The sequence below is a fragment of the Neofelis nebulosa genome, chromosome 1, assembly GCF_028018385.1.
Source record: "Neofelis nebulosa isolate mNeoNeb1 chromosome 1, mNeoNeb1.pri, whole genome shotgun sequence".
NCBI classification, from domain to species: domain Eukaryota; kingdom Metazoa; phylum Chordata; class Mammalia; order Carnivora; family Felidae; genus Neofelis; species Neofelis nebulosa.
The window spans coordinates 142,873,198-142,900,415 of NC_080782.1; the positions used below are offsets into that span (position 1 = coordinate 142,873,198).

At 35.8% G+C, this 27,218-nt stretch overlaps 1 protein-coding gene across 6 annotated transcripts in view; it reads right to left on the bottom strand.

The window, feature by feature from the left end:
- DMXL1 (Dmx like 1) overlaps positions 1 to 27,218 on the bottom strand; it is a 135,917-nt gene that overhangs the window by 101,733 nt on the left and 6,966 nt on the right. For all 6 annotated transcript variants that reach the window (XM_058738360.1, XM_058738350.1, XM_058738343.1 and 3 more), the window contains exons 2-5: positions 15,780 to 15,905; positions 12,737 to 12,808; positions 9,830 to 9,908; positions 3,835 to 3,967 (exon numbers count right to left, since the gene is read on the bottom strand). In XM_058738360.1, coding sequence (XP_058594343.1) covers positions 3,835 to 3,967; positions 9,830 to 9,908; positions 12,737 to 12,808; positions 15,780 to 15,905 — 410 coding nt within the window. The remainder of the gene's footprint in view (positions 1 to 3,834; positions 3,968 to 9,829; positions 9,909 to 12,736; positions 12,809 to 15,779; positions 15,906 to 27,218) is intronic.

The window sequence follows — 27,218 nt, forward strand, 5'->3', positions numbered from 1 at the left end:
GAGACACAGAATCGGAAACAGGCTCCAGGCTCCGAGCCATCAGCCCAGAGCCTGACGCGGGGCTCGAACTCACGGACCGCGAGATCGTGACCTGGCTGAAGTCGGATGCTTAACCGACTGCGCCACCCAGGCGCCCCTCAAAATATAAATTTTTAAATTAAGTATAAAAATTATTTTTACGTGAAAATATCTATGTGTACGAATCATTAAAGGAAAGACTTCTCAGTCTTTAAAGCTTAAGACAAAACAATCATAGCTCTCATTGTCTTGGAATATAGATATCTAATGGCCCTGGAAATTAGATTTCCAAATTGAAAAATTTCAATTTCTCTTTCTCATATTCTATCATATATTTTAATGGACAATAAATCAGTATTTTGAAATGAAATCTCCCTTAAGGTGGCATTTACCTCATTGAAGATTACGTGTGGGTTACTGGGGGACTTGCACGCATGAGGGAAGCCCGCCATCTTCGCCTATGCACTTGGTGCACACTTGCCTTTTCTTCTCTGATGAACTTTGGCTCATTTCACGTCATTGCCTTCCCTTCTGGCTATGCACTTATGCTGATCTCAAGACAACCCTCACTGTCATTGCCTTCCTTTTCTTTACCCAATTTTGTGCTTAGATTCACCTCAAATTTATTTGTAAAGCAGGCCAAAGAGGAATTCTGTCACACTTCCTTCCAAATTAAAGTAACTTTTTTCTTAATCTTAAACATAATAGCTACGTAACAGAAAGTATTGATACATATATATGAAAAGAAGAAAATGAAATCATCTACAGTTTCGCCACAACACCCATTCCCAGGCAAAACCACTGCTAACATTCTAATGCACAGACTTCTAGACCCATCTCTCCACCCTCCTCCTCTGTCTACTTTCTTTGGGAGGATATAGGGGAGGAGAGGATGGAGAGTGAGGTCATATTACATTACAGTTTGCTTTGTAACATTTATCTATTTTAAAGTATGTAAAGAACACGTTTGCATATCAATGTGTATAGATCTGCATTGTTTTACTGGCTATGTTATTCTATTACATATATATGCACTGCCTTAAAATAATTTTTCACCACCGTTTTCTCATTTCTGCTGCTACAAAATAAGTGGTGCAATGAACATCCTTGTATACACATTTCTATGGATCTGGCTAATTCTAAAGATATTCTTAAAAACAAATCATTAAAAGTGCCTGATCTCCATTGCAATCATCTCCAGGAGTGTGACCTCTGTCCAGGTCTTCTCAAAAAAGCTAAGGCAGTCCCTTTTAAAAAGGAATCAGTTCTCAATGCTCCCTCTGCTCAAAATTCTCAAGAGCTTCCCAACTCAGCACAAAAGGCAAACCCTCACAATAACCTCTAAGCAAACTCCCTGACCTTGTTCACTTTATTCAGCCACAAGCTAAGCACACTTCTACCAAAGTCTGCAGTGAATGTTCACTCTGCCTCCAAGATTCTTCTCCCAGAGATATCCCCACACACCTTGCTCCCTCATTTCCTTCAGGTCTACACTCAAAAGTCACCTCTACTCTTCTTCCTTTTACCTTAGTTTTCTCTATCATACTACTGATCTTCATCTAATGTGTATAATGGGTTTTAAACACATCACAAAAGGAATGTGATCAAGCTCAATGTTTAAATGTGTTCCAGTCAGTGTAATCATCAGCTGCTCCTAAATTGAAACCTGAGTCCCATGGCTTTTCTGCTTAATTAAATAACCATCCCAAATACATAGTATGTCTAGTCCAAGTTATCACCGTAGACTCTAATCTTGAATTAACTTAAGATTCTTCCCCTCTACCAAAAGCACAAAACACATTTCAAATTCTCAGTTCAACCCATGGAAGCCCTGAGGAGAAGGCAATATAACACTTTGCTGCTCCCCTCTCCCCAACTTTACATGGAAGACTCCAGAGCAAAGATAACTGTCTCTAAAGAATTTTCTTTGCAAAGTCCTACTCCCTCTCCATGTTAAGCCTTTTTAAAAATCACAATCTAGCCGAAGGGTACAAAATATATGGAACTAACTCTCCTGAAATCTTTCTAAACTCTATATACCAGGTCTGCCTTACTCTCTATTTGGTATCTCATATAGTTCTCTTCCTGTTTCATATAAAACAGACTCAGGAAGAATGCCACTTAACATTCTGTCATACTGGTTTACTGGTTGGTAGTCTCGGTCCCTACCTGGTCACTGCTATCTATATTCCAAGCACTTCTACCACTGCCTCAAACATGATAAACACTCAGCAAATAATTGCTGCATGAATGAATGAAATGTGGAGTTACTATCTCAGGGTATAAAAATTAAGCCTATTGATTCATACTTCCAAATTGCTCTATAGAAAAATACCAATGCACTCCCTTAAAGAGGTTTTAAGACTACCTGTTCTCTAAACACTCACTAATAGTAGATATTATTCATCCTCTTCTTTCTGGATAGTCCTCATTTCTAGATTTTGAAGTCCATCAACTGTCACTTAATTTGCTTATTATTCATATGTACTACCATTTAAAATTTTTCACTTGTCTATTTTTGTTTACTACAGAGATATTAATTTTTAAGACCTCTTTTTAAAAAAAGCATTAATTCCAAATTGCAAATACTTTCCTCAACTTTTAATATTCCGTGTGGTCTGTTTGCTTTATAGAATTTTGTTATTGATATGGTCAACAAATATTGATGTTTTCCTTTCCTTTCCTTTCAGTTTCTAGTTCTGGTATTATACCTAGAAAGTCTTTCCCTCATCTAAAGCAGCATTTATCCTGCAACAGTGACAGAACATAAATATCAAATGTTAAATTTCCTAGTAGCCACATTTTAAAAAGTAGTAAGAAAGAGGTGAAATTATTTTATTTAAGTAAATATATTAAAACTACTATCATTTCAACATGTAATCAATAAAAAAAATTAACTGGATATTTTACATTTTTTTCCTTTGTGCTAAGTTCTTGAAATCCAGCGTGTATTTTATACTTACAGCACAGTCAGTTCAGACTAGCCACATTTCGAGTGCTCAAAAGTGGCATGTCACTAGCTGCTACCATAATGGACACTGTAATTCTAAAATAAAAAAATTCTCCTGTATTTTCTTCTAGTATTTAGTTCATTGTGTAGAAATTCAAGGTTTCCCTCTTTGACACTTATTGTGGTGTGAGGCATGAAACATACTCTAATTTCATTTTCTTCTCCACAGAGTTACCAAGTTTACCCACTGATATAAAAGGACACCTAATATACTGAATCTCCATGTGTAATTGGGCCTAATTCTGGACCCTAATCTGTTCCTACATCAACAACAAACTGCTAGACCAGCTCTAGCTTTAGAATTCATTTTTCTATGCTATCTTCACTATTTTACTTCTTACAGAATTTTCCTGATTTTCCCTTATTTAACCTGTTAAAACAAGTTTAGAACTATGCTCAAAAGTAGAAATTCCAATGGGATTTTGACAAGGATTATATTCAATACATAAAGTAACTTAGGAAAAATATACTTCTTCACAACAGGAAAACGTCCAGTCAAAAGCATGGAAAGGGTCTCTGTCTCCTTTGGTAGACTTTAGCAAGTTTCTATTTAATGATCATCATACAGGCTTAACACATTTTCTATGTTTCTCCATAGGTGTTTTATTCAATAATTAAAAAAAAAAAAACTGGATCTATAGATTCACTATGGGAAATAGTGAATCCTCTGTATTTATGAAAAGACCTGTTGCAGAATAAAAAGTCAATACTTTTAATGTTGTGTAGTTGCACAGAAACTAAAATGCATTTATAACAAAACCCACATGAACAAGTTTATCACTTTAATCCCCTAATTAATTGCTTACTTGCAATGCCAAATGCATCTCCAGTCCCCCAAATTAAGATCTGTTTTATCTGGATTTTCATCTTCAGTTGGCTTCTCCAAGTTAGCATTGGACCACAGTTGCAAACAGCTAGAACCAGTTAAAAGACGATTGCCTAAAAATACATATACATTATTCACCATTTATTATTTAGGTATTTAATTAATGAGTTAAGTTACATGGTTAAGAGTCTCATATAATACTATAAAAACAACTCAACTTCTAAAGAAGTTAAATAACCAAAACATTTGCGGGAAGAGGGAGTGAGGGTGTATTTTAATTCTGTGGAAGCAGTTTGGGGAAAATAGGGAAGAGATCATGTAATCTTTCATTTAAAAAACATTTAATGAGCATCTTCTTTGTACCAGGCACTGTGGTAGCCACTGACGGGGAACACAATGACAAATGAAAACTGTCCTTTTTCAAGACGATTTCACATTCTGGTAGAGACATTCTGTGAAGAGAGGCATGAATTCATGCAAGTTCAAATATATTCCCAAGAATGATTTATAATCTGGTTTATGGTTAAAGAATAAGGTGCACAGAAGACTTGGAAAAAATTCTGGTCAGAAGCCAAAGCATTTTTGAAGTTTATAAGGCATCTGGTTACAATTAGTTACAATTAGTTGGGAGTGTTAAGTGTGGAGAGGTTACATAAGTGGATCTGCATTTTAGAAGAAGGGGTCTAAGTAGGATGGGCAGATATCAACAGATGGACTTGAAGAGGCCTCGTAAACCTTGTAAACCTCCCTGCACTGAGACAATGTGCAGAAGTTATATGTAAAGTATGTACATTTTTCTAGAAAGATAATCCTTAATTTTCACCACGCTTTCAAAGGCTCCAGTACACAAAGGTAAAGATTCTTTAAAAAAAAAAGTCTAGAGATGGATGAGATTAGAGAAAACACACAGGGAAACCTGGTTAATTGACTATAATAATACACAAAGGAAATCATGAGGATCTGAATCAAATACTAAACTAAGAAGCAAGGATTTGAAAGCCATTTCAAAAGCAGAATTTTCAAGGCTTGACATCAACTAAAAAACAGGAGATACAAAAGGTTTCAAGGAAAAATCCCAACTTGGAAAGTTGAGAAGACCGTATTGTCATCCAAACAAAGAACACAGAGGAAGAGACACAACTGTGATCAAAACGTTGAAAATAAATAAGGAATTCACTTTAGCAAATAAGGACTATGGATTTGTGTCTCCCCATAAAGATCACTCTATTTCAAGGAAAGCGCGTTTGTGACAAAACAGACTGTTGACCAGAAATCCCTGTGTCTACATCCTAAGTAAGCCACTTAATTAGTCATGTGAATTTAATCTTGAGCAAACTCTGAGCCTCAATTTTCTTCTCATCTATAAAATCAGAAGTGTGTACAGATCGGCTGTAATGGTATCGTATGTATAACCGTGAGGCACAGGCTAGTATTGTACATATAACCGTGATACACAGGCTAGCAGGCTTAGCAGAAGCTCAATAAATAGCAGCAACAGGGTGGAAGGTCTCACAAACAGCTTAGAAAGCACCAATGAGGAATTTCATTTAAATTTAGTTATTATTAGCACTGCTCGGAATTTACCCAAGGGATACAGGAGTACTGATGCATAGGGGCCCTTGTACCCCAATGTTTACAGCAGCACTTTCAACAATAGCCAAATTATGGAAAGAGCCTAAATGTCCATCAACTGATGAATGGATAAAGAATTTGTGGTTTAGGGGCGCCTGGGTGGCGCAGTCGGTTAAGCGTCCGACTTCAGCCAGGTCACGATCTCGCGGTCCGTGAGTTCGAGCCCCGCGTCAGGCTCTGGGCTGATGGCTCGGCTCGGAGCCTGGAGCCTGTTTCCGATTCTGTGTCTCCCTCTCTCTCTGCCCCTCCCCCGTTCATGCTCTGTCTCTCTCTGTCCCAAAAATAAATAAAAAAACGTTGAAAAAAAAAAAATTAAAAAAAAAAAGAATTTGTGGTTTATATACACAATGGAGTACTACAGGGCAATGAGAAAGAACGAAATATGGCCCTTTGTAGCAACGTGGATGGAACTGGAGAGTGTGATGCTAAGTGAAATAAGCCATACAGAGAAAGACAGATACCATATGGTTTCACTCTTATGTGGATCCTGAGAAACTTAACAGAAACCCATGGGGGAGGGGAAGGAGGAAAAAAAAAAAAAAGAGGTTAGCGTGGGAGAGAGCCAAAGCATAAGAGACTCTTAAAAACTGAGAACAAACTGAGGGTTGATGGGGGGTGGGAGGAAGGGGAGGGTGGGTGATGGGTATTGAGGAGGGAACCTTTTGGGATGAGCACTGGGTGTTGTATGGAAACCAATTTGACAATAAATTTCATATATTGAAAAAAAAAAGAAAAAAAAATTAGTTATTATTCCACTGCTTAGTTCACCAATGGACACCAGTTTTTTTGTTTTTTTTTTTAAATTTATAACTGAAAAATAACACGGTATTAATTTCAGGTGTACAATATAATGAATGACCTGATATTTGCATATACTGCAAAATGGTCACCACAGTAAATCGAGCCTACATCCATCACCATACATTGGTTACAATTTCTTTCTTGTGATGCAAGAACTTTTAAAATCTACTCTCTTAGCAACTTTCAAATATACAATATGGTATTGTTAACTAAGGTCACCATGCTGTACATTACATCCCCAGGACTTATTTATTTTATAACTCCAAGCTTGCACCTTGTGACCACCTTCACATATTGTAACCACCCCTCACTCCAGCCTCTGGCAACCACCAATCCCCTTATTTATGTATGAGTTTGGTTTTTACAAGTTTTCTTAAACATAAACTGAAGTTGAAATTAAGGTAGTATAAGAGACTCTTAAAAACTGAGAACAAACTGATGGTTGATGGGGGGTGGGAGGTAGGGGAGGGTAGGTGATGGGTATTGAAGAGGGCATCTTTTGGGATGAGCACTGGGTGTTGTATGGAAACCAATTTGACAATAAATTTCATATATTAAAAAAAAAAGAAATTAAGGTATCCCATGGAGGATTAAGAAATTAATATAAAATACAAAATAATTAACCCCAGTTATGGAATGATACAAAGATAGCTAATGTATAATACAGTATATTGCTTTGAACACAAAGGGTGGAGGTATGAATATTAAAGTAGGAAAAAAGGCAAAAAAAAAATCTTAAACAGAAAACCTCATGATTTAAGCTGGATGCAATAGTGGATCTGGAGAAAACACAAAACCACTATAGTCAGTTTAGTAATGGCATCTGAAAAAATTTCTTTATATCCCAATACCTAGCAAATAGTAAGTAAATACTGGTCAGAACAAAAATGCTAATATTTCACTTAAAATATTTACAATCTGTTTACAAATAAAGTTCACTTGCAAAAATAAACTAATTGTTCCCAATTATTTATTACAATAACCCGTTTCTCAACCAAACCATTAAATTTTAAACTTTTCAATTGTAAAAAGAAAAATAATTCGATCACAAAGAGATAATGGTCATGAGCTGTTGTCAAGTCACTATTAGGTATGCTAGGAAAATAAGTAACTGTCTTTTATTTTCCTTTATTTTTTAGAGAGACAGAGAGAGAGCAGGCAAGAGGGTCAGGGAGACAGACAGAGAGAGAGAGAGAGAGAGAGAGAGAGAGAGAGAGAGAGGATCTTAAGCAGGCTCCACACTCAACATGGAGCCCCATCTCACGACTGCCCAGCCCCCATCATGACCTGAGCCAAAATCAAGAGTTGAACCAACTGAGCCACCCAGGTGCCCCAAGTAATTACCTTTTAATACTACTAATGCTGATTTTAGAGCAATTTAATATTAATACTATCCTCTGAAGCATTAGTATTGATAAACCAATGGTACAGAATATCCAAGCAACTATTATGTTATTACTAAAGAAATATCACTCAAGGGGCGTCTGGATGGCTCAGTTGGTTAAGTGACCAACTTTGGCTCACGTCATGATCTCACAGTTGGTGAGTTCAAGCCTCGCGTTGAGCTCTGTGCTGACAGCTCAAAGCCTAGAGCCTACCTCAGATTCTGTGTCTCCCCTCTCTCTACCCCTCCCCTGCTCACGCTCTTTATCTGTCAATAATAAATAAAAATGTTTAAAAAAATTAAAAAAAAAATCACTCAATTGTTAAATGTTTTTATTGAAGTTAGTAGTCTGACACCTCAAGTAGCTAGTTTACCTGCTAACAATATTTTTAGAGGGCTCTTATATACCAAGTACTTTCAGATACACTGTTATACCTTATCATTAAAAAACTACCTTGTGAAATAGGTTATTACCTTAATTTCTAAGTGAGTTAACCATTCTTCATCTGTTAAGTACTTTTTTTCATAACAAAACTTACAAATATGTGAACATTTATTGAAAACCTAATATATGATGGGCCCCTAAAGATAAAAACATACTAAATAAAATAGTCTCAGCTCTATCTAACCAAAAATTTAAACCATGTAAACAAATATTTATAATAGACTGTAGGGCTATAATAGAGTAACCATATAGTGTATCATTTAAATAGGAACTTTTGTTAGAGTAGAAGGTGACACTATTATCATATGAGAACAACAGGCATTAACTGGGACATAAGTCTCACTATAGTAACAATCGAGTTATACTCCAAGTGCTGTACTAAATGAAATGTCAAATTTGAACCCAGGTCTGATCTCTCTCCACTGTATGTATAATAATATACACACAGATTACCAGCCAGTAAGCATCAATCCTCTAACCTTATAAGAAAAAACATTTTAAAACAATGATTTTAAAAAAGTACCTCAAAGATTATTAATCTCTTTTATCTCCTAAAGTAATTTCCAAAGTTTTCTAATAAACATTTTTTCTCAGCCATTTCAACTACTATATTAAAATGTAAACTATCTTATCTCTAAACTGATGATTTTTTAGTTCTGTTTCAAAAAGAACTTCTTTCTTATATTCTAGAAACGTCTATCTTTTGGATATTGCTACATGATATGCAAGCATGTCAAATTCCACATGTCCAAACAAAATGTATGTTCCACTATCTGTAACTCCTACATATCACTGTTCTTCTGGGCACAGATATTCTCAAAAGAATCTAAAATCCAACTGCCAAGTAATATCAATTCTACCACCCGTGCATTTCAGATCTATGTATTCCTTGCATTAGTCATTCAACATTAATTAAGCACCAATTACATTAAAGACAGTGAAATAAATTCTTATTTCTCATTCAGACTACTGTGAATCCATACTTTGCAAAGGTAACTATAAATATATTTATCCCCCTCTTCCTCCAGACTCTGACCCTTCTAACTTACTGCTACCAGATAAATCTGGTAAAACCATAAATCTTAACTTGTCTTGAGGCACTTCAAAAACCTGTAACAGTTTTTTGGACAGTCAAAAAGAATTAAATTCAAATACCTTCACATGACTTTAAAGACCTTCCACAATATGTTGCAATCTCATCTCATCACCAGACTCACTCCAGCTTCAAAGTCCTATTAACAGAATGTATCTAATGCTTTCTTTTTCTGGGCCTTTGCCCACGGCAATGGACTGATAAAAACTGCTTTCGGATTTTTTTTTTTTTTTTAATGCAGAAGTAGGTAAGTGATACATACACACATGACCTCTTCTTAGAATTCCCTTCTTTTTGTCTCTTCTCATCTATCCCCACTCTCAAAGCTAAAAATCTACCTCCTGACCGGTCAAAAAGCTCCTCTTCAATCAAACTTTGATTCTCCAGACAGAATTAATGTCTCCTTCCCAAATCAACAGGTATTCCTACCATAGGTAGACACTATTACAGTATTTGTGTTTATTTCAGTATAAGCTCTAAAAGAACATAATGTTTTACTTACTTTTTACTCCACACAATCTCACACAGAGCAGAACTGAAATACATGAAAGTAACAAAGGAAACAGCCCAAACAAGTGATACTGTTATTTCATTTCAGTTAATCCTGCTTGTGTTCTTACCTGCAGGATCCCAAGTTATGTTGTGTGCTATTGATTCCAGAAAAAATTGGCCACTTTTCTGCCATTGACTATATAATTCCTAAAATTAAAAAAGAAGTCATTTAGCCAACTATTATGGGCAGCATTTTTCTGTCAAATATATACATTCATTTATTATTATCACTTATTATTCATAGTAACACATGAAGTCATTTTCTTTGAGGTACAATCGACCATGCAGTCATTTTGAAGGAGAAGAAAATGTTCAATTCAGTCAAGAATAAGAAATATGCAATGGAAGAGAAGAGTGAGAGAATGAATACCCATTCATGGAGGTCCAAAAAAGTTTGTCTTCAGCATAAACAACCAGTAACTATATGCTACGTTGGAGAACATTCTCTTTAACCTCAGACTTTTAAAATTACAATGTTTATCATATTATTATAATAGTTACAAAGGTTTAACTTTAAATTTGTCTGTGTCTGTGCTGAGGCTTCCTTCTCTTTTAATGTTTCATCCTCACCTGAGATCATAAGGTATGTGTGAAAATTCAGAGTAAGAAATGAAACACTTCCATTATATTACATAATTTATGACATTATCATTTCTGAAAGCAATACTTTTCAAACTTTTTTACCTGTAGGCCACTAAGAAATGTATGTTGCAATAGGGCCCAAAACACAAACAGACATAAATGCAATCTAAGTTTACCCCCTTACTACATGTGATGCACGGTAACATCTTCTATTTTACCTCATTTTCTTTTAAATTCAGGCTATGGCCTACTAAGTTGATTTCACTAACCTCAAAAAGATTGAGACCCATAAATAATCTCCTAATGTAGTGGTTTTCATACTTTAGGACAATAACCTGAGATGTTTACTTAAAATTCAGATTTCTGAGATGCACATCCAAAGGTTTGGGCTCAAAAAATCCAAAATGAGGAATCTGTACTTTAAATCAATGCCCCAGGTGATTCTGATACAGGTGGTCTGCAGAATATGCTTTTATGAAACACTGCCTTGCAGGAATGGCTTTTGATCATAGTGCACGTCAGAACCCTCTCTAGAACCAGACACAGAAGTGCCTAGGCACAACCCCACACCTACAGATTTAGAAATCCCGAGGGCAGGATGGATACATGGACCAGCTAGTGATTCTGAAGTTGTCTTCCCATGAAGAACCACTACCTTAAAAGAATATTCCAGAATGCACAAAGAAAAGGAAATAGTATCTTTTTTATGAGGATCTACAGATTCTCTTAGACTATACCCAGGAATTACAGATTCTATGTACCTTCCAAAGTCCATTTTTCTACTTGATCCAGTTTTTCCCTTACACATCAAGGTTTTTTGTTTGTTTTTGTTGTTGTTGTTGTTTTTTACCCTTTCTGCATTCAGGGTTGCCTACCAATAAACCAACTTCTTCTTACTGACTTTTTAACAATATATTAAACAATTATAACCAGTACATGAGAAAATGGGCAAAAACTAAAATTCCTGATTCTACCCTTACTGATAAAGGTATTTTAACATAACTGATTTTTTTAAAGTCAGTTATCTCATTCAATAAATATTTATGGAATATTACTTGAAATATATCATCCTGAGCAGAGCAATCCCTTTTATTTTTACTACTTTCAATTACTAATTCACAGGTTATTAGGGCTTCTAATATTGGATTCATTTGGGAACACAACACAAATATAAATCAGGGGAGAACTGTGGATTCTCCTTCCAGGAAGTTTTAAAGTGAGTATCAGTTAACCTAAAGAAAAAATTTTTCATTAACACAAGGTAGGGAAAAGAAAGTCCACACGTAGGAATCAATACAGCTAGTTTTACTTAGTTCTGTGGCTCAGCAGCTGTTTCACTGGTTAACTAACTTATTTTCTTTGGGCCTCTGTTGTCTTACTTATAAAAAAGAAATAACAGCTGTCATACTAAGTCAGAAGGAATTTGTAAGATACTAAGGAGCTAAGTGAAAATGAAATGAAAAATACTCAGATATATAAAGGTATGTCTATTATTAAAACACCTTAATTCTTTACATTTAACATACTTCTGCACAGTTTCTGACATCATGTCATCATTACAATATTCCCACAAAGAATGAATCGCTATTAGCCAATTTCAGAATTGATCAAAGAGCCTCGTAAGACTGACTTGCTTAGGATCAAATGGCTAGAAAGCAGCAGAGAAAGCAAGCAAGCAGTGCTCTTAAGACCATACTTTGGTGATCCTCTTTCATAGGACTTAAATCACCAGTTTAATCTTCAGTGGAAATGGGTAAAATAACCTGGTCTATTGTATCTAGGGCATTCAAGCACCCAAGAAATTTACTACATAACCTTTGTACTTATGAAATATTGTTTTAACCAGCTTTCAGAACTATTTCTGAATACAGTTTCTCTATAAAGAAAAACATTTACTGACCTGTTAACAGTTATATTACACGAACATAGTAAGTGCAAAAAAATAAGCCCTGGAGATATGTTAAGACTCTGCAATTAAAACATGTAACTCTAAGAACAAAATAAGAAACAGCAGAGAAACTATATAAAAGTAGATAATAAAAACCAAAAACAAAATAGTCACCCCATCTACATAATGGTGTTTGCCACTAGCAATAAATGAAGTGCCAAACTTAAAGCTGTTGACTCTTGAAATATTTATTATAAAAGAAAAACATCAGAAGAAAAAAAGTATTTTCAGGCAATTCATCAACACAATTTAGTTTAGTTCTACTTCAATCCAAGATTTAAAACATATTTTAAATATGGAAGTGGCATTTAACATGTACCTACAATTATGGTATAATTTATACTGATTTATTTGATGATCACTGTGATTCTACACCCTTAAAAAACACTGTCTTTGAATACTCAAGACATTTCAATTACTAAAAGAAAAATGATAAATTACTGACCAAATTTTTCTTTTGCTTCGGTAGGTTAACTGGTTCAAACACAGAGATAACATTTCCATAGGATGCTGCAATCTTTTAAAAAGAAAAATAAAGAAAACTTATGGATATGTTAACTTACTTATGAATCAAAAGAGCAAAAGAAATTAATAATATAACTTAAAATAAGCCCCCCACCAACACAATTTCATTCCTCAATACTTGAAATGTCAGTTTTAAGAGACCACCATACCCAAATCAGAATTCTAGTACTGTCACTTACCAACTGGGTAACTAGCAAGTTAATCTCTTTGCATCTTAGTATCTCTATCTATTTATCTATATTTATAATATGCATAATACTATCTTCCTAGTGGAATTAGTTGGAGGATTAAAACAACGGCTATAAAATATCTAGCATATAATTATCTTATAAGATGCATGGTAAATATTAATTCCTTTCCTCATAGAAAAAAAATGTACTTATGTATTCCTTGTCAAGTGGAAATCAGACTCAAAACTCAATTTCTAGGTTATCTCTTTAAAGTTCAAAATTCTGTCACTGTATGTGTATGTAGCCTTTTAAAAATAAAACTTAGATCTATTCCTTTGTGAACTCTCTAAGAAATGCATTTTTTCAATACTCTATTTTATTTGGTATCTTTATAATTTACTCTTTTAGTCAATGGCTCTATTTTATAAGGTGGCTACTGTTATAGCTTGAGTGAGCCACAAATGAAGAACACTGAAGTATCAGAAATGAGATTGATAGATACAAAGAATGAATGAGGGACAAAAATAACATATAATCAATCTAGAGAAGAGGGGAGTAAGTAATGAGGATGTAATATCCAATGGAAAAAGACTTTCAATGGCTCTTTTTAAGTGCTCTGCAAGGTTCATAGGATACAGAAATCATCTGCAATCAGTAGGTCTGCAAGGAAGTATTTAGTTTGAACTTTTAAGTATGGGTAGGGTTTCAAAGAGAAAGGAATACTCAGTGTAGAAGCAGGGTATAACACAAATATGAACACAAGTATAAACATTAGAAGAGACAATGTACGCTTGGAGATGACTACTAGCCCAGATGGAACAGAGTGTCCCTTATAACAGAATAAAGGACACACATTCAAAAAGGTACATCCAATCCAGGTTGTACAGGGCCTCAGGCCAAGGTGAACGATTTGAACTTTCCCAAGGTACAGGGAAGCTAAGAATGTTCTAAGCAAATGAGTCAGATAAATGCAGATGAATATTCTCATGAAAATTAATCTGCTAGTACTACAGAGGAAAACAAAACAGTAATGCTAAAATACTAGATGTCTACAGTATTAAGCAGCATTTCCTTCTTAAAGGCAAACAGAAATCTCCAAGTTTCATAACCTGCAAATTTTCTTCCTGATATCATAAGGAGTCTTTTAATTGTACTAAGATCTGTGACACAAAGGAAATTTGCCCTTTATGAAAATGACTATAAAACCAAATAACCAGTTTAACCTGGACTGTCATGTAATATAGGATCTCATGAAAATATAAATCATATGTGAAGTTATTAAAATGAGATTTCCAGGGGCGCCTGGGTGGCTCAGTCGGTTGGGCGTCCGACTTCGGCTCAGGTCACGATCTCACGGTCCGTGAGTTCGAGCCCCGCGTCGGGCTCTGGGCTGATGGCTCAGAGCCTGGAGCCTGCTTCCCATTCTGTGTCTCCCTCTCTCTCTGCCCCTCCCCCGTTCATGCTGTGTCTCTCTCTGTCTCAAAAATAAATAAAACGTTAAAAAAAAAAATTAAAAAAATAAAATAAAATAAAATAAAATAAAATAAAATAAAATAAAATAAAATAAAATAAAATAAAATGAGATTTCCAACATTAACCAGGTCTGTTTGAGTCCAGATGGTTTAATCAAGTTTTTACACAGTAATGAAGATTATAGAACTACAAAGCTGGAGATCAAACAAACATGAAGGGGGGGGAAAGTCTCAAGGATTTTCAACATTCCATAATAAAGATCATTTTCGTAATGTAGTAAGAATGAAAGTTGTGAACAAAAGAAAGATAGGTGAGAAACACTTGTAACTACAAAAGTAAGGGACCTAGGAATAACAAAGAAGACCAAAGAAACAGGTAAAGATTTCAAGAGCCAAAACTTATTCTACCGTAAGTATTTCTAAACTATGTCCTAAGAGGTAACTTTTCAGACAGGCAGGTTCATCAGAAATGCTTAGATTAAAAAACAAAAAAAAAGATTGGGTCCATTTGATTCCTCACGCAAAATGTTCTGGTGGAATCATAGAGGCAAATAACCTTTTAAATATCTAGCAAAAAAATTAAATAAATTTGCACAGTTTAGCCTAGTCTAGTTACAAGTATACCTAGGCCTGGCCACCTATGCCTACATGGTGCTATATTAAGCTATACACTACTGCCTACTAGCTAGGACTCTACCAATTCTGCTACTATGTAGAACCATATTTCACCTGATACAGAATCATAACCTGTTTCTTTTGTTGTTGTTGTTCTTCTTTCGAGGTCACTTTTTACTTTTCACATGCAAATAGAAGTCTAAACAAAATTTTTCATTTTTCTTACAGACTTGAAATAAATTGATGAAAAACTACGGACTTCAGAAGAGTTGATCTCCTTTTTAGTATAAAGTTTATCCAGAAGTTACAAGGAGATACCTGCACAATGAAGAATGACTCTAACATATGATTTCTCCTCAGTAGTTTATGTGTAAACAGACTGAAGGTTTATTGTCATTCCTTTACCTTAATCCAATCAATTTTTAAATAAGTAACCTTTAGAACTGTTCTATGGGTAATGTTCACAGAAAAGATTATGCTATAACTTGAAATTATGTAAGAACAGAATTCTTGACAATTTCCAAGACACATCAGAGAGAAACAAGAATTTTGTTCTCTATTATGCATCTTAGAGAGTCAAAGAAAATTGTAGCTACATTGTCCCTGAAACAAAGCAAGCTTCACATTCAACAGGAAATACATACTTTGGAGATTATCTTGACAAAAACCATATTCAAAACAAATCTCACATTATAAGATTACAAACCTTGCCTTGTTGCATTGAGCAGTCTACACATCCTACTTGAATATTTCCATGTTTAGCTCCTGGGATTATTTGTAACCTTTCAAAATCACTTCCCAGTATAACAATGTCACATCCAGATGCATAAGCCTAAAAAAAAAAAAAAAAAAAGAAAGAGAGAAAGAGAGAAAGAGAGAAAGAAAGAAAGAAAGAAAATAAAAAGAATAAACTTGTGAAGAAAGTATATACACGTACAATACTGGCATTAATATTATGTTTTAACAGAGTGATTTTAAACATCCTGTTTGGTTTTTTTTTTTAAATCTGTATAATTCAAGAATATTTCCTTTACCTCTGATATTCAGTCCCATCAGCAAATTCAGCCAGTCCTGTCTGCAAAATGTTCACTTCCTTCATCACTAATGAATGGTACTGCTCTGGTCTAAACTATCATCATCTACCTCTTGCACTACTATTTTTTTTTTTTTTAAGTTTATTTGAGAGTGGGCACACTCACGCACGAGTGAGAGAGGGAGACAGAGAATCTCTCATGAGACAGAGAAGGAGACAGAGAATCTCAAATAGGATCTGTGCTCTCAGCACAGAACCCCACCCAGGGTTCGAACCCATGAACCGTGAGATCATGACCTGAGCAGAAATCAAGAGTCAGATGCTCAAATGACTGAGCCACTCAGGAACCCCCTTCCTATACTACTATTAATAGTCAGACTGTTTCCATTCTTGCTTCCCTCTAATTCCTTTCCACACAGTCATCTTTTTTTTTTTTTTTTTTAAGTAGGCTCTAGACCCAACGTGGGGCTCAAACTCATGACTCCAAGATCAACAGTTGCATGTTCTATCAAGTGAGCGAGCTGAGCTCCCTGAAGAGTCAGCTCTTAAAAATGTTTATTAAAGCAAGAAATTTGCCCTGCTTAAAAACCCCTTCAATAGTTTATCCATTGGACATGGAATAAATCAACTCCTTACCATGGTTCAATGCCCTAAATTATTATCCCAACTCTCCAAACCCATCTCAAGCTACTGTTTCGTTCCCTCTTTTGGCTCCCGTCCTTACACTGCCCTTCCTTCTGTTCCAGGGGCATACCAATCTTTTTCCACCTCAGGGTGTTTTATCCACCTCTCTCCTGCCCGATCTTTGTCTAGCTAACTTTTTTTCAATATTTGGGTCTCAGTTCCCTCTGTCTCTCTCTGTCTCTGATTACTTTCCATCCCACCACTATTTATTCTTCTTCATAGCACCTATCATAATTTTTAAGTATCTTGCTTATTATCCACTTCAATTGCTGCAAGTTAGGTTTCAAGACAAAAAGAGAGCATCCAAGCATATCTTATTCTCTGCTCTATCCTCCAATTCTAACTAACAGGATTTCTTTATAAACACCTATGGAATAAATGAAGTATCTAACTTCAAAAAACAGCCACCACAGCCAAACAAATAAAAAGGTATCGTTCAAGGCTTGCTGGCAAGCGTTTTATACCTCTTTTCGGTTTTTACAATTAGCACAACTCTTCCAACCAGAACTGATTTTGCATCCTTTCTTTAACTTCTTAGATCACAGGAGTTTCTCCTGTTACAAAGTATGTGGCTGTCTTCCTAGAATTTACCTATATAAGCCAGCATGAAGTATGATACTAACAATAAAACATTTATCACAAACTGTTTCCCATCCAAAAATAAGTTCACAGTATTAGCAATTATTTACTTTCTCATCACTTTTGCACCTGCACATTTACCTTACTTAATGTAAAAAATACTATACTTAATATATACTTCATGACCTTAATTCCTATCAAAGCCACAATGTTTCTGTACCTGCCAGCAAAAGGTATTTGAAAAGAAATTTGAGAGAACATACAAATAAATCTGCTCACATTACAGATAAGAAAATGAGGCCTTAATAGGCTGATATAACTTCTAAGTGGCAGAATGGGCTTCAGAATCCTGATCGTTTTTGATTCTTCACCTAGCGCTATTTCCCTGGCACCATTAGGACTTCCACAGTTATTGTGCTTGCCTGAATTTTCCTAGGAGAAATTAGTGACAATCAAGTATGGTTCCACTAGTGTCACATAGGGGAAAATCTTGGCTCAGTGAACAAACAAAAAAAATCTCATGATGGTCTGTAAAACGATATAAATATCCACTATCGGAACACAAGACTTGTCACAAGACTATTAGCAAGAATAAAAATTTTCACTTGTAACACACTAAATATCTTAATATTTTAGAAACTGATTTTCCCCTCATTATTAAATTTTGATAAAGTACTGATTGTCACCGTATCCCAAAACATTGTGTCAAATTCTGAACGTTTACAATTTAGATTTCCTTACTTGTTAACAAAAATTTTTTAGTTTCCATTAACTGGAATGAACATGTTTGTTTTTTCTTCTTTCTTTCTTTCTTTCTTTCTTTCTTTCTTTCTTTCAATATATGAAATCTATTGTCAAATTGGTTTCCATACAACACCCAGTGCTCATCCCAACAGGTGCCCTCCTCAATGCCCATCACCCACTTTCCCTCCCTCCCACCCCCCATCAACCCTCAGTTTATTCTCAGTTTTTAAGAGTCTCCTATGCTTTGGCTCCCTCCCTTTATTTTTTTCCCCTTTCCCTCCCCCATGGGTTTCTGTTAAGTTTCTCAGGATCCACATTAAGAGTGAAAATATATGGTATCTGTCTTTCTCTGTATGACTTATTTCACTTAGCGTAACACTCTCCAGTTCCATCCATGTTGCTACAAAGGGCCATATTTCATTCTTTCTCATTGCCACGTAGTATTCCATTGTGTATATAAACCACAATTTCTGTAACCATTCATCAGTTGATGGACATTTTTTTGTAATTTTTTTTAATGTTTATTTATTTTTGATGGAAAGAGAGACAGAGTGTGAGTGGGTAGCGTCAGAGAGAGAGACACACAGAATCCGAAGCAGGCTTCAGGCTCTGAGCTGTCAGCACAGAGCCCGATGCGGGGCTCAAACTCACAAACCGCGAGATCATGACCTGAGTCGAAGTCGGATGCTCAACCGACTGAGCCACCCAGGCGCCCCCATCAGTTGATGGACATTTATGCTCTTTCCATAATTTGACTATTGTTGAAAGTGCTGCTGTCAACATTGGGGTACAAGTGCCCCTGTGCATCAGCACTCCTGTATCCCTTGGGTAAATCCCTAGCAGTGCTATTGCTGGGTCATAGGGAAGATCTATTTTTAATTTTTTGAGGAACCTCCACGCTGTTTTCCAGAGGGGCTGCACCAGTCTGCATTCCCACCAACAGTGCAAGAGGGTTCCCGTTTTTCCACATGCTCGCTAGCATTTATATAGTCTCCTGATTTGTTCATTTTAGCCGCTCTGACTGGCGTGAGGTGATATCTGTGTGGTTTTGATTTGTATTTCCCTGATGAGGAGTGACGTGGAGCATGTTTTCATGTGCCTGTTGGCCATCTGGATGTCTTCTTTGGAGAAGTGTCTATTCATATCTTCTGCTCATTTCTTCACTGGATTATTTGTTTTTCGGGTGTGGAGTTTGGTAAGTTCTTTATAGATTTTGGATACTAGCCCTTTGTCCAATATATCATTTGCAAATATTTGTTCCCATTCTGTTGGTTGCCTTTTAGTTTTGTTGATTGTTTCCTTTGCAGTGCAGAAGCTTTTTATCTTCATGAGGTCCCAATAGTTCATTTTTGCTTTTAATTCCCTTGCCTTTGGAGATGTGTCAAGTAAGAAATTGCTGCAGCTGAGGTCAGAGGTTTTTTTCCTGCTTTCTCCTCTAGGGTTTTGATGGTTTCCTGTCTCACATTCAGATCCTTTATCCATTTTGAGTTGGTTACAAAATTACTGTTTAATGTAAGTATTAAACATCTGCAGAGTTGAGAACCGCATAGTTATCCCAGAAATAAACACTTAGAACTCTAGATAGGAAAATGCCAATTTATAATACAATTAACCCTTGATCATTCAAAGATTAACCCAGTTCTGAATTACCCTTGTCCTTTTGCTGCTCCTGTATTATACTAGTATTGCCTGTCATTTGACTTTCCTTTAGTGACAGTAGAACATACAAAAGCTTTCTCTCTCTAGTTTTGGCAAACTTCAAATCAATTGAAAATGACTGATCTTATCTGGAATATCTCTCTTTCAGTCCCCACTTTCTTCTCTTAGAGTTATAACTAATGCATAGCAATAAACTACTATATGAGAAAAAAAGGATTATAATCATCTGCCGTCTTCACTAGTCGACTACTATGCTTGGTGCTTATAATTAAGATTTTCTGGTATTCTTGACTACAGAACTTATTTTTCAGTTTATCTGCATAACTAAATATAGAATGCATTAAAGACTCAAACCATATTTGCATTATGTTCCGTTTCTCATTTTCAAGAATCTGTAAACGTCTCTCCTTAAAAAGTCTGCTATGCATAGGAGACTAGTTAAATAAATATTGCACATACCCACAATGGAGTATAATACAGCTGTAAAAATAATAAGGAAGCAATCTATGAACTGAAATGCAGTGATTTCTTGGGGACATTTTTAAGTGAAAAAAAGCAAAGTACAAAAGGATGTGTTATTCGGGCAAGGAACAAGGAAAATAAGAAAACACACATGGATCTGCTTATTACAGTAAGAAACACAGGATGGATAAAACTAGACAGTAATAAAGCTGATTACCAACAAAGGTGGGGAGGATGAAGTGTAAGAGATACAGGAAAAAATGACTTTTGAAAACATGTTAACATAATACATATTCAAAACTTAAACCAATCAGAGTAGGGGGCAGGTAGTGAAACAAAGGAATTGACTGCATTTCAAATAAAGAAGGCACAAAGGACCTAAGTAACTTATGAACACAGAGTATGACTGTGTAATATCAGTCTTGGACAGTGAAAAGGAAAACACTAGTCCACCTCCTGTGTTTCTCCTTTACTTCACACACAACTACCACATTCTCAACACTTTTGACAACAGATGTGGGGTTTTTTAACCACAAGAAACAATTCTGTGACACAAACTGGGTCTCTGACAATTTAACTCAATTCTGACACTACGTACCTGGGGATAGTGTCTGATCCCATAGGTTAAGGGCTCAGTTTTAACTGAGACTGTCCTATACTTCACAAGCTAATCTCAAGTGGTGGGTCCCCAGGTTACCCATAACTTCTGTCCAATTTGGCTACATATCAGAAGTTCCCATGACCTCCTTCCCCTTGGATCTGATATGTGCTAAAACAAAACTTAGGGAAATACTTACTTACATTTACCAATTTATTAAAAGATATGATAAGGGATACAGAAGAACAACTTAGATAAAGAAATGTATAGAGTAGGATCTGGGAGGAGGTTCCAAGTACAGGAGCTTCTGTCTACATGGAACTAGGGGAGCATCACCCTCCTGGTACATGGATATGTTCACCAACCTGGAAGCTCCCCGAGTGCCATACTGTTGGGATTTCACAGAAGCTTCCTTGCACAGGCATGTCAATTATTAACTCCATTTCTAATCCCTCTCTAGTCTCTGGAGAATGGAAGGTGGGGCTGAAAATTACAAGCTTCTAAATCTGGCTTAATCTTTCTGCTGACCATCCCAGAAGCCATCCAGGACCCTGGATGCTCCTGGTTCCCTTATAACTTAGGAATTTATAAGGGTTTCAAGAACTGTGGTAGGTCCCAGGGTAAAGAACCAAATAAGTATTAGGGGGCGCCTGCCTGGCTCAGTCAGTAGAGCATGTGACTCTTGATCTCAGAATTTTAAGTTTGAACCCACATTGGGTAAAGAGACTACTTTAAAAAAAATTGGGCATGTGGGTGGCTCAGTTCCTGAAGCATCCAACTCTTGATTTCAGCTCAGGTCATGATCTTACGGTTCATGAGATCAATGCCCTGTGTCAGGCTCTGTGCTGACATGGAGGAGCCTGCTTGGGATTCTCTCTCTCCCCTCTCTCTGCCCCCTCCCCCTCACTCCCCAACCCCATGCAGCACGCAGCACCTGGACACACAATCTCTCTCAAAATTAAATAAACATTAAAAAAATATTAAAAAACTGTTAAATTAAAAAAAAACAAATATTAGAACAAGTGATGCTCATAATGTTCTTATCACTTAGGAATTTAGAAGAGTTTCAGGAGCTCTGTGCCAGAAACAAGGGAAACAGACCGATATATGTTATCTTCTATTATCTCACAGGCAGGGTGGGGAGAAGTATGAACAAATCTTGAATGCTTTTTGTAGGTTGTTTTCTAACTGTAGTGGTATGGACAATGCAATTCTGAAACTATTTTAAATGTATTACAGAACTGAGCAGATTAGCCGAGGATCTCATGGTATAAGGAAGAACAAAGATATAAAATAAAGATGCAACAGAGTCAAGTAAGGTTGTACCGGAATTGGAAATATTGGTATAAAAATTATGCTTTCCAAAATATACATATTTCCCTGCACATATGTAAATATATTTGTACATGTGTATGTATGTGCATGCCATATGCATATACATGTGTATCATGTGCTGGTACTGTCAACTGAAAAGGACAAGAAGCATAAACATCCCAGTAGCAATGAGATCACCTAGCACCTTGATCTTGGTCTCTAATAGCATTCTCTACTAAAAGAAACCAGGGCTCCTTGAAGAAATAGCTAATTACATCACTGGGGCAGGGTAGCTACAATGAGGGCAAAGAATACCCTCTTACACCAGAAAGAAGGTGCTTTACAAAAAAAAAAAAAAAAAAAGGACCAGGCAAGAATCATCATCGGTGGATATTCAACCTAGGAGAAAATAGGGACACTCAGGATATTTGCACGGTCTTAAAACTCTCTCACACACTGCTTATTAGGTGCAAGAGGAAGGAAAAAAAAAAAAAAAAGAAATTTGTTGTACGGGGAGAAACTGGGCAACACCTTCAAGAGTCATCAAAATTAATATCACTAATGACAGATATCACGTACACCTAGAGAAGAACACAACATCATCTATGCAGAATTTTGGCCAAGAATGCATAACCTCACTATAACCAAGAAGAAACATCAGAAAATGCAAAATGAGTAAAGGTTTGTTTTTTAAAAGTGGGAAGAACGTACTCTACTCTTCAAATGTCAAAGTCAAAATGAATTTAAAAAAAAAGAAATGATGCTAAAGAGACATGGTAATTAAATGTAATCCCATGGTCCGAATCTTGTACTAGAAAGGATAAATGCTGTATAGAATGCTGTCATATCAACTAACAGAACTGGAATACAGCTAATACATTAGCTAAAAGTTTATCAATATATATTTATGAAATAGATTACTGTTATTATATAACACAATACTCGTCTTACCATGAAATCAAACTAAAGTATTTGATTGTAAAAAATTATGACATATGTAACTTATTTCAAAGGGTTCAGGACAAAAAATTATGTAGGCATACACATATCCAAGGAGCACAAATGATAAAGAAAATGGGAATCAATTACTACCCATAGTCAAATCTAAGTAAAGAGAGTATGGGTGCTCCTTGTATTATTTTTATTTCATTACTTTTTCTAGGTATGAAGTTATTTCTAAATAGTTACTTTCCATGTAGTGATGAAAACATCTAAAACTTAATTATTTTCAAAAATTTAAAACAAAAAATGCTGTGACTTTTTTGTGCTTTCTTTTATTTTTCACTTTCTATAGTGTTTTGGGCCTATTTTTTTCTCTTTGGCACTATACTGCAAGGCCAATTCAAGTGGTTTTCACTGTCAACAGATTTAATCCCTACAACAAATACTGTGAAGTACTCACTATAATCACCCCATTTTACTCATAAGCAAATTCAAGCTTAGACAGACTGAGTAATTGCCTTGAGTGTTAGAGCCAGTAGGAGGCACAACTGAGACTGAAACCAAGTTACAACTACTGGGAAAGGACATGCTCTTACCTGCTGTGTTAGGCTGCCACACGATGTCTTATAAACAAACAATGGCAATGAATTTAATAATTTTTCTCTAATTTCTTCCCATAATTAAAAATGTCTTATTTGGATTGTGAAGCAACCAGCACTCCCATAACTGTTGATAGGAATATAAATTAAAATGGTACAACTCAAGATGCTTTCATGGCTCAGTCAGTGGGTCGAGTGTCCAATTCTTGATTTCGGCTGAGGTCATGATCTCACGGGTCGAGACTGACCTCCTGTGCCATCAGTGCAGACCCTGCTTGGGATTTTCTCTCTCCCTCTCTCTTGCCCTTCCCTGGTGCTCAAAATAAATAAATAAACATTTTTAAAAAATAAAAAAAAAATGGTACAACTACTTTGGAAAACTAAACACATGCCTAATCAATAATCCAGCAATTCTACTCTTAAGTTTATACGCAATAGAAAGTGTCCACATTACACTAAAATACATGAATAAGAACATTCAAAGCTATTCATAAACACTCTGAGGTAGAACCAACTCAAGCATCCATCAACAACAGAACATATAAATAAACTGTAGTATAATCATATAATGGAATACTAGAAAGCAATTGTTCTCAAACTCCCTGGTCTCCAGAATTCTTTGACCTCTTAAGAAAATACTGAGGGGCACCTGGGTGGCTCAGCTGGTTAAGCGCCCAACTTCGGCTCAGGTCAGGTCATGGTGTCGTCGTTCATGAGTTCAAGCCCCGTGTCCAGCTCTGTGCTGACAGCTCAGAACCTGGAGCCTGCTTTGGTTTCTGTCTCCCCCTTCTCTCTGCCCCTCCCCGCTCAAGCTCTGTCTCTCTCAAAAATAAACATTAAAAAAAAAAAAAAAAGAAAAGAAAATATTGACGTTAACCATCCTCCCTTTTCTCTCCTCAAGGGCTTTAGTTTGTACATTATAACTATCAATACTTTCTCTTTTAGAAATTAAAACTGAGAAAACATTATACACCAATTGAATCAGTTATGAAAACCTTCCAACGACTAAAAGCCCAGGATCAGATGGCTTCACTAGTGAATTCTACCAAACACTTGACAAACAATTAATGCCAATCCTTCTCAAGCTCTTCCAAAAAACTGAAGAGTAAACATTTACAAATTCATTGTGCAAGGCCAGCATTCTGCCGTTAGAACTCTAGACAAGGTGGGGAGCCTGGGTGGCTCAGTCAGTTAAGCATCTCTCTCTTGGTTTGGGCTCAGGTGATGATCTCATGGTTTGTGATATCAGGCCCCACAATGGGCTTTGCACTGACAGCATAATGCCTGCTTGGGATTCTATGTCTCCCTCTCTCACTGTTCCTCCCCAGCTCACAGGCACACACTCACTCTCTGTCCCAAAATAAACAAACAAACAAACATTAAGGGTGGAAAAAAAGTCTAGACTAGGGCACTACAGGAAAATTACATACCAATATGCTTGATTAACACAAATGTAAAAATCCTAAACAAAATACTTGCAAACCAATTTTAACAGCACATTAAAAAGATTACATACCATAATCAAGTGGGATTCAAGGACAGTTCAATAAAGGCCATACATGACAAGCCTACAATATAAACACCACATTCAATGGTGACAAGCTGAGGCAAGCTTTTTCCTAATTCTCTAAGATTAGGAAAAAGGCAAGGATGCCTACTCTCACCACTCACATTAAAAACAGTACTAAAAGTCCTTGCCAGAGCAATTAGGTATGAAAAAAACAATAAAAAGCATCCAAATCAGGACGAAACACATCAAAATGACTGTTTACACTTAACAAGATATCATATATTGAAATCTCTAAAGGCACTACCAAAAGAAAAAAACAACATTAGAAGTAGTAAATGAATTCAGCAAAGCTGTAGGATACAAAATCAATACACAAAAAATCAGTTGTGTTTCTATATATTAACAATGACCTATTTAAAAAGGAAGTTAAGATAACTGACAATAGCATCAAAAAGAGTAAAATACTTAACAATAAATTTTAAAAAGGTAAAAGATACACTGAAAACTATAAAACACTGATTAAAGAAACTGAAGATGACACACACAAAAAAGGAAAAATATTTTGTGTGCTTAGAATGGAAGACTATTGTTAAAATGTCCATAGTACTCAAAGCAATCTACAGATTCAATGCAATCCCTATCAAAATACCAACGGCATTGTTCACAGGAAAAAAAAAAATCCCAAAATTCATATGAAGCCACAAAATACCCCAAATAGCCAAAGCAATCTTGAGCAAGAACTAAGCCCGAGCCATCACACTTCCTGATTTCAGACTATATTACAAAGCTATATAGTAAGCAAAACAGTATGATGCTGGCATAAAGACAGGCACATAGACAAAAGGCCAACTAATTAGCCAACTAATCTTCAACAAAGGCACCAAGAATACATAGTGGAGAAAGGATAGTCTTTTCAAAAAATGGTAATGAGAAACTGCACATGCACATGCAAAAGAATAAAACTGGACCCTTATACACAAAAATCAACTCAAAATGGATCACAGACTTGAATGTAAGACCTGAAACCATAAAATTCCTAAAGGAAAACATAGAGGAAAAACTCCTTGACATTGGTCTTAGTGATGACTTTTTTGATATGACACCAACAGCACAAGCAGCAAAAGAAATAATAAATAAGGGGGGGGGGACTACATCAAACTAAAAAGCTTCTGCACAGCAAAAGAAACCGTTCACAAAATGAAAAAGCAACCTACAGAATGGGAGAAAATTTTGCAAACCATCTCTGATAAGGAGTTAATATCCAAAACATATAAAGAACTCATATAAATCAGTAAGAAAACAGTCTGATTAAAAACTGGGTAGAAAACCTGAATAGACATTTTTCAAAAAAAGACATGGAAGTGGCTAATAGGTACATGAAAAAAAGTTTTTCATCACTAATCATGAGGGAAATATACAGCAAAACCACAATGAGATAGTGCTTCACACCTATTAGAATGGCTATCATCAAAAAGACAAGAGACACCAAGTGCTGGTGAAGATGCAGACCAAAGAAAATTCTTGTGCCCTCTTGTTGGGAATGTAAACTAATATAGATACTATGGAAAACAGTATGAAGTTTCCTAAAAAAGTTAAAAATAGAAGTACCATGTGACTTAGCAAAGTAACTTCTGGGTATATATCCAAAGATGATGAAATGACTATCTCAATGAAATACCTACACTCCCATATTTACTGCAGCATTATTCACAATAGCCAAGATATGGCAACAACCTAAGTGTCCAACATGGATGAATGGTTAAAGAAAATGTGTATATGATATATATACACAATGGAATAGTGTTCAGCCATTAAAATAAAAGAAAAGCCTGTCACATTTGTGACAACCTTGACAGCATAATATTAACTGAAATAAATCAAACAGAGAAAGACAAATGTGATATACATGTATTCCATACACGGAATCCAAAAACATTATACTAATAAAAACAGAGACTAGAAAGGTGGTTGCCAGGGTCTGAGGGCTGAGGGAGATGGGAGATGCTGGTCAAAGGGTACCA